Genomic DNA, 8,487 nt, shown 5'->3' on the forward strand with positions numbered 1-8,487 from the left:
TTTTTTAGATTGCGCAATCACGCGCTAACGCCTTCAATGCAGACCTCCACCAGAAAATTCAGGCACAGCATAGCATCTTGTCCGCAAGGTTGATCAACGTAGCCCAGATTTTACCGTTCTGAGGCGTTTTGTAAGGAATCTCTAGCATGTTAGCTTGTGTTATTCTTGGAAGCTTCAATATGTGCGTGTGGTGTCAATAGCCCGCTGCTCGCAGCATCTATACAGGTGCTCTCAGAAGTCTTGCTATCTACCACGGTGTAGTTGAGCCTATCTTTTAAACTACTACAAAGTAACTTACCAGTGGCAGGTTGGAATTCCCGAATTTATGCACGTAAGCTGGCTAGCTGTATGACAAACTCGCTAAGTGGTTGTTTGTGTTAGTTACCTGAATATAAATGTTGTTTTGCTGCAATACATGCAGAAACAGAAACAGATGTGTTTCGATCATTTGCCATTGGAAATAATTGGGACTGATGAGAGAAGCCTGATTAAGTTTGCAATAACTCCTCTTCCTACATCTTTAAAGCGCCTCCAAAGGCACATAGTCGATACACGATGCCCGTTATAAGCCTTTCGGCAGAGAGCGGGAAACAAAACGGCGTGTCTTGCGATTCGTACTGTAGTTATTATAAGGTTGATTGCAAATTGGCAGATGATCAACGGATCATTGATTTTTTTTTTTCTATCAAGCCATGCAAGAGAAAATTGTAAGGTGCTCAACGTGGCTAACACTATACATGGTGTAACGTGGTAAGGCTACAATATCATGTTGGGAGATTGCGCTTTTATCTCGGCAAACGATAATTAATTTTTTTTCTAAAGCTGAGACAACTGTATAAGTACTAGTAGTCACGAAGCATGTCTTGAGCTGTGATGATGGCAGTTCTACAATGGTTAAAACCCGTAAATGTTTTAAACACTGGAAATTTTCGTCAGTAAATACTGGTAGAATTCCTATACCAATTCGTTTATCTGGAAAATCATTCCTACTGTACATCACTAAGGGCCCCATCATGCACCAGTGCCAATAGTTCTTTTAATCCAATGTGTGTTCGCATGTCTGTGTACATTAGCCTTAATTGCTTGTGTTTCAGCAGGTTATCTGCATCAAAATAATGTCAGTAAAAAGTGCTTTGAATATACAACGTAAAAATGCAACATTAAAACATACTAAAACTCAACACAGAATTGTTACCTGTGGTCACTACCAAATAGATGACATTCAGAAATTCCCTAACCCACATGAGAATGAAAGGGAAACTATATGTGGTTTACAGGAAGAATTAAATGAATATTATGCTGAGAAAGCAAAAGGGGCCTTTACCAGATCTCAGGTTAAATGGTTGGAATCTGGGGAAAACAACTCAGCATACTTCTTTGACTTGGAAGAAAGGTATGGTAAAAATGAATCTATTTTTTCTCTAAATTGTAACCATGTCTGCATATCTGATGTGATCTTTCGAAGTGATCTTCTAATTGTATGCCCTTTCACATTGGTTTCCCCAGGTTTCATCACATTAAAAGGAAAAAAAAGGCTTCAGTTGATCCTCCTGGTTAAATAAAGGTCAATTAAAAATCTCATCCCTGACCCCATTATGTTCAGTTCTTCGCCATTTCACCTGCAAAAATGCAATTATTTCTTTGTCCACCAGATGTCGACACAACTTCAAGTTTGTTAGATTCCAATCTAGAACATGTAGTCCTTTAACTGCAGTGAACACGCCTACCCATCTATGTGTTACGAGCAAGAATCCATAAGTAAAAAACAAAAAACACAGCATTCATGTGTTGTATAGCCTTATTACATTGTGTGCCGTTTTTTTGTAGAGTACATGTATTTGTATGTTTGTATGTTGTAACATGCTATTTGTATGTTAAGACATATTTGTGTGTGACTGTAGTGCACACCCATATGTTTGTAGAAAAAAGGTTAGCGACCACTAGCCTTTCAGCAGACTGAAGTTGCAGACAAAGACAGGAAACCACACATCTTACAGGTTGTGGTTATAAGTACAGGTTGGGTACACAATAACATACCAATAAGCAAGGTTTTGAATCTTGTAGTTTCCAAAACTGTAAATTGAATTCTGATGATGTGGTACACAAGCTCAAAAAGTTTTACTCAGGTAGAGAGGATGAACTAGCTTAAAAAAGGAAATATAATAATAATAATAATAATAAAAATAATAATAATACTGCTACTACTACTACTACTGCTAATAATAATAATAATAATAATAATTGCATTGTTATATGCCATTACTCTGTAAGATTGAACACAAAGATGTGTTATGTTCACATATGTCTTTCTCACTCCATCCCCTCTTCCCCATCTCCTCATCTGATGTCCTTTTTTCCCATTCTTTTCTCTGGCTCCACCCCCCACTTCTCACTGGGAAGCGGGGGGGGGGGGGTGTAGAGAGAGCTGGCTCGTGGGTTTATAGAATCAATCAGGCTTTTCCCCATCACTTGACGCGGATTCACTAACGTGGTACTGTAGTTCCTTCCTCCCTCCGTTACTTCCTCTCTTTCTCTCTTCCTTTCCTTCTTCCTCTCTTCCTTTCCTCACTCTCTTTTTCTCTTTCTGTCCGAGGACCTGAATAAAAGGGGGTTCAGATCAAGCACTCCTTTTCTTTCCCTGGTGCCTGTCCACATCCAGGAATATGTGGCAGTCTGTGGTTTTGCTTCTGTTTGGATTCTCAGCTTTGGTCCAGGGTAGGTCTCTCTGTGAATCTCACTCTCTCTTTTGCTTTTCTCTTTGCGTGTTAGGTGTGAGGACAGGGAGAAGGGGAAGGAGGATGGAAGGTGTATTTCACACATTATAAAGAGGAGGGGAGGAAAATGGAAAATTATTCTGTATATATGTTCGTGCATGTGTGTGCATTTCATGGGCAATGCAAGTGAATGTACTGAGTCATTGCAGGTTATTTGTTGTTTGAGCGGTAATTATTTTCAGCATAGAGATGAGGTAGAGAGACCATGACATATGTTTCTGCTGTTATCTTTCTGAAACTGCGGACTGTCACAGATTATTACCACCTTCTCTCTTCCTAATCGGTATCCAAGCAATCAAAGCCATAACAACTGACTCACATCAGTTGAAGGCAATTATAGAACTGCTCTGATCTGGTTGTGTCATATTTATGGATCCTGAAATTTAAATGTTACAGACCTGTTGCAGTGGTGGCAGATGGAAGGTGTAAAAAATGATATTGTCATGGAAATGTAATTTGAAAAGAGAATCTAAAATGTCCTGCTTGAGGCATTAGTTTCTATTATTTTAATGTGGAATGCTCCTGATATTTAATACCAGCAAAACTTTGCCTTTAAGTAACTGAACAAGCTAAGAATTGATGAGAATGTCTGCAACTCTCCCTCTTGTCTCCTCTTTATTTTTCTCATCTTTACCTCCTGCACTCTATATCCCTCTATCTATCCGCAATCCTTTTTCCTCTCACAGAGTCACTTCAGGGGCCACATCAACGGAATTTATTGAAGGAGTTACTGAAGGACTACAACCGCATGGAGAGGCCAGTGGCCAACGACTCTCTCCCTCTCATCGTCAAATTCTCTGTCATCCTTGTACAGATCGTAGATGTGGTATTGGCATCTGCTTTTTTTTACAGTCTGTTTGTCTGTCTATCCATCTGTCCACCTAACCATCTGTCTCTCTGATACTGCCTGCCTTGTTCTTAGCCAGGAGTGGAAGGGGTACTGTCACAGTCCAATGGGGGTGTCTCTGAAAGAGGGCTTAAAGAGTAGGAAGTGACCATAGGATTGATTTATGAAAGGCAACAGGATAGGGGCACTGTCACTATTTTATACTGTTGTTGAAATGCCGTCTCCCGCATCTTTCAGGATGAGAAGAACCAGATCCTCACCACAAATATTTGGCTTCAGATGGTAAATATCCCTGTCTGTGAGTGTGCGTTCAGCTATGTGAAAGGATTCACACTCACTTATGTATATTGTATTGCGTGCTGGGAAAGGCAAACAATAGCAAGTGTCATATAATAACCTGCACAATTAATCCTAATGTTGAATGATTCATATTAAATCATAATGCTGTGATACCATGTTCAATGGCAGTTATTCAGTTTTTGCTTATTTATTTTAAGCACTGGTATGACCATTATCTACAGTGGAACCAGTCTGAGCACCCAGGAGTGAAAAATTTGAGATTCACCACTGAACAGGTCTGGACACCTGACATCCTCCTCTACAACAGGTAGTGCACATACATACACAAACAGGTGCCCATATGCAGGGACTAATGGGGGACAGCATGCTTGACTAATTTAATATCTCACTGTCTCTGTTTCGTCCTTCACGTTGTCAGTGCGGATGACAAGTTTGATTCGACCTTCAAGACCAATGTGCTCGTCAACTCCAGTGGCTTCTGTCAGTACCTACCACCAGGTAAGACTGCCATCTCAGTTCTGTCCATATCTCTCTGCATGATAGAGCAAAATGTTTTTTTCATATAGAATAGAATCTTGTGTAGAATCTTCTTGTGATTGTATGGGATTGGACTTGAGAATAAGACTAAGGATGATGCAAAGGCTGTCAGCCTGCGGTCATTGTGATTCAGTATAATGTTCCATGGTAGTGTTGCCTAGTGTGAAGCAGTAGAACTTTTGTCTTTTTTAAAATGTACTACCAGAGCCAAGGTATGGCAGTACCGCTCTAGCAGCTCCAGGTTTTTGCTGTAACCCCTGAGATAGCAGTGTGATAGCAGTAGTCATAGTTATGGTAGTCTCTCTCACATCTGTACTGCAGTGTAGTTTCTGCCTGTCCTCTTAGGGATCTTTATGAGCACATGCAACGTGGATGTTCGGTGGTTCCCCTTTGACATACAAAGGTGTGAGCTCAAGTTTGGCTCGTGGACCTTTGACGGATGGCTGCTGGACCTGCAAATGAATGAGGCTGATATCTCTGGGTACATGCCCAACGGAGAATGGGATCTGGTCGGTGAGTTGTCCCCCTGAGCAAATCGCCATGTCTGTCTCATAATAACCCCTCCTCCTGTGTTTACTATACCCAGGCAAATGATTTGACACCCTTCAATCCTCTTTCATTTTTATCTTTCTGTGTGAGCAGAATGGAGAGTCATATACTCATCTGTGTTTTAAATGTTTAAATGTTTCTTTCCTCTGTCATAACAACCCATTAATCTCTCCGTAATTCACTGACTCCCCCTCCAAACCTTGTCTCTCTGTACAATAATAGTAACCCCTGTCTCCTCCATCTCAGTAGTAATTGTAGTAAAGTAGTAGTAGTAAAAGCAGTAATTGTGATTTTATACAGCACTTAATTATATCATATGGAGGTCATTGCCTTTGTGATTTTTTTGATACTCTGTTACTAAATTCAAGAAAGCCCTTCATTTTTAAATTTTCTTTTCATAACTTCCCCTTCAGTTTCATTTTCTTTTGTGCTCTGCCTGATACTGCTCAAATTTAAGGGTTCCATGGGATGCAGTTTTTGACCAATGAACCACTATAATCTCTCCTCTCCTCACTGCTCAGGAGTTCCAGGCAATCGCAATGTAGTGTACTATGACTGCTGCAAAGAGCCATACCCGGATGTGACATTCATCGTGACCATCAGGCGTCGCACGCTCTACTACGCCCTGAACCTGCTGATACCCTGCGTGCTGCTTTCCTCCATGACCCTGCTCGTCTTTCTGCTGCCGGCCAACTCCGGGGAGAAGATCTCCCTGGGTGAGGAGGGAGGGACTGGGGAGGGGGGGGGGCACCAAGAGGGGAGCAAAGGACGAAGACGTGGAAGGAAACCGATGAAGAGATGAATATGAAAATAGGGAGTGGGAGGGATGGGGGAAGTGGAAGGAGAGACGTGCCCATGGCGAGGGAGAATGGAAGAAGAATGGTCCAATACTCACACTCAAGTCTTTTTCCTCAATGAAGCATGTGTGTTAGCACAAAATACAGATAATTAAATTTAAGATTATTTAAACTGCTCTTATTATATTTTATTATTCCTTTCAGTCATCATTTCAATCATAACTGCATTTTGAGGAAAAAAGTTCAATGTAGGCCTATGGCATTCTTTTGTTACCGAGCAGGTTGAACTAATTGCAGAGGGACGAGAGAAAATGAATAAATATTAACGGCCAGGTTGGCAAACGCTGGCAAAAAACTGACAATTGAAATTTCAGCACATTTTCAAGCTATGCTAAAGCTAAATGTGACTTCCTCGCTTTATGCGTACACATTCGGCTCTGTTTTTACTGCCTCACGCTTGTGACACGTGCAGTTGTGGCTGGATACGCTCTCCTGTGGCGGCACAAAGGAGAATGAATCTTATTTTATGCTTACTTTTCTGCCGCCCATTTAAATTTGGCAGTCGCTACCGTAACTGCCTCTGATTATTTTTTTTTTCCCTGGAATTTCCTGAAATTCTGTGTACGCCTGTCAATTCCCCCGGTAAGCTTCTGAATTTATTTCTGACTGCTCGCTTCTTTGGTCTACACTTCGAAATGTGAATTCTGAAAATGGACGGCTGGAGTGTAGAAAAGCAGGACATAGAGATGTCAAAAAGACAGATTGCCAGTGATGGGGGAAGAGAGAGGAGAGGAGTAAGGGGGAGAGAGAAAAGGAAGGACACAATGCATAAATAGACTGAATAAGTTCATTTTCCTCATGTCCTTACTCTCCCTCTGTCTGTCTCATCTCCCTCTGTCTCTCTTTAACTTTGTAGGCATTACAGTACTTCTGTCTCTCACTGTATTTATGTTACTGGTGGCAGAGATCATGCCAGCAACATCAGACTCCATTCCGCTAATAGGTAAGTGTCGGTACATCTACAAATCGACATTTAGACATACATGTAATTACTTCAAAAATGGCTTCATAAACTATGTTTTTCCCCAGGTGTTTTGTAATTTCAGTGAAATTAGTATATTATGATCATAACAGTCAAATGAAGCAGAGCACACAAACCCAGCACCATAGGCTTGTGCAGGACTTACACTCCACTGCCAACATGTCCCCTCTATCCTCTCTGCCAGGTCAGTACTTCGCCAGCACCATGGTCATCGTGAGCATGTCAGTGGTGGCCACAGTCGTGGTGCTGCAGTACCATCATCATGACCCTAATGGAGGAAAAATGCCCAAATGGGTACGGCTGCCGTCCGTCCATCTGATTCAACGTCTGTTTGCAAGTAGATCCTCCTTGCCTAATTCAGTGCCAGTGGGGAAAGGGGTCATCATCATCCCTTAATCTGTGTGCCTCACTCTAGGAATTATGCTTTGATTGGCAGGATTATTTCTCTGGCAGCTCTTCTCTTTTCTGTCTCTTTTCTCTACTCTCTTTGCTAGGGAGTACCAGCTCTTTGCCTCTCTGTCCTTGGTGTCACTCTGTCTTGTATATATCGCTCCACTGCATTCCCTCCTTCCTTTCCCCTAGGTGCAGTTGGTCCTGCTGCACTGGGTAGCCTGGTTCCTACGGATGAAGCGTCCAGGACAGAGAGGAGACGCAAAACAGGCCCCCCACGCCCCCAGCCTGCGCCGCTTCTCCTCTGGCTCCCAAAGCAAGAACATCCCCAACCCCCCTGAACCCTCCCTGCAGCCCCAAAAGCTCATGCCCATCAAGGATGGCTTGTCTCACCTGGACCGCTCCCACAATTCCCTGCCTCACATGCATGCCCAGTCCAGCACCAACAACAATAGCAACCTGGTCTATATAGGTTTTCAGAACCTGGACGACCCACCGCTCATCTCTGACCCAATCCATAGGAACAGTACCGTTAGCCGCAAAGGTTGTCCTGTTGGAATATCTGGCAGCCCGCCAGCCCACCTCCCTTTACAGTTTGGCGGCCCACCACCCCCAAATCCCAGCCTGGCCACTGTGGGTTGCCCCAGTACAGTCTCCAGCGGTTTTGGTATGGGGGCATCCCAGGCGGGTATGGGAGACCCCCAGCTGCAGGCCATCCTAGAGGAGGTCCGCTTCGTGGCCGATCACTTCCGAAAGCAGAACGAGAGCGAGGTGGTGACGGAGCAGTGGCAGTTCGCGGCAGCCGTCATCGACCGGCTCTGCCTGGTGTCCTTCAGCATCTTCAACATCATCTGCACCATCTCCATCCTCATGTCCGCCCCAAACTTCGTGGAGGCTGTCTCCAAGGACTTCATCTGAGGGAAAAATATGCGTGTGTGTGTGCGCTTGCTGTGTTGATTTATTGACTCGTGGTTAGGAGAGATCCTGAGAATGTGAAGAACCACGGCTCAGCACTAAACTCAGATGCTCAGATGCTCTGGCAACAGGATCCGAGTCAGTGTCCAGCAGCGCATTACTGGGGCCAGAGGTCGGGACTCACTCACTCATATTAGATTGAACCGGAGAGTTTTCACAGAATCCACCAAAAAGTCTGGCCGCGTACTCACTCTCCCATCTCTACCTCTGAATCAGCATATTCCATGTGATCTTTTTTTTTTTAAATGGAAAAGTTGGAAGTGACACCCCCATATA

The 8,487-nt window shown here is 43.3% G+C and overlaps 1 protein-coding gene and 1 long non-coding RNA gene across 2 annotated transcripts; both read left to right on the top strand.

Moving 5' to 3' along the window:
- Window positions 1–34: 34 nt before the first annotated feature.
- LOC118784268 lies at window positions 35–1,964 on the top strand. Its single transcript, XR_005005244.1, has 3 exons — window positions 35–331; window positions 1,278–1,393; window positions 1,507–1,964. It is a non-coding gene; the product is annotated as an uncharacterized LOC118784268 (long non-coding RNA).
- Window positions 1,965–2,419: 455 nt separating this feature from the next.
- Window positions 2,420–8,487, top strand: LOC118784267 (neuronal acetylcholine receptor subunit alpha-7-like). Its single transcript, XM_036538406.1, has 10 exons — window positions 2,420–2,715; window positions 3,461–3,600; window positions 3,859–3,903; window positions 4,119–4,228; window positions 4,340–4,419; window positions 4,804–4,971; window positions 5,529–5,723; window positions 6,721–6,807; window positions 7,031–7,140; window positions 7,429–8,487. The coding sequence occupies exons 1-10, from the start codon at window positions 2,664–2,666 to the stop codon at window positions 8,152–8,154; spliced, it is 1,713 nt and encodes a 570-aa protein (XP_036394299.1). The 5' UTR covers window positions 2,420–2,663; the 3' UTR covers window positions 8,155–8,487.

This window comes from Megalops cyprinoides, chromosome 10 (assembly GCF_013368585.1).
Source record: "Megalops cyprinoides isolate fMegCyp1 chromosome 10, fMegCyp1.pri, whole genome shotgun sequence".
Classification (NCBI taxonomy): domain Eukaryota; kingdom Metazoa; phylum Chordata; class Actinopteri; order Elopiformes; family Megalopidae; genus Megalops; species Megalops cyprinoides.

Coding starts and splice junctions, on each gene's coding strand:
- LOC118784267 (XM_036538406.1), top strand. CDS start 2,664: ATGTGGCAGTCTGTGGTTTTGCTTCTGTTTGGATTCTCAGCTTTGGTC. Junction 3,601..3,858: donor TTGTACAGATCGTAGATGTG/GTATTGGCATCT, acceptor CGCATCTTTCAG/GATGAGAAGAACCAGATCCT. Junction 7,141..7,428: donor GAGGAAAAATGCCCAAATGG/GTACGGCTGCCG, acceptor CCTTTCCCCTAG/GTGCAGTTGGTCCTGCTGCA.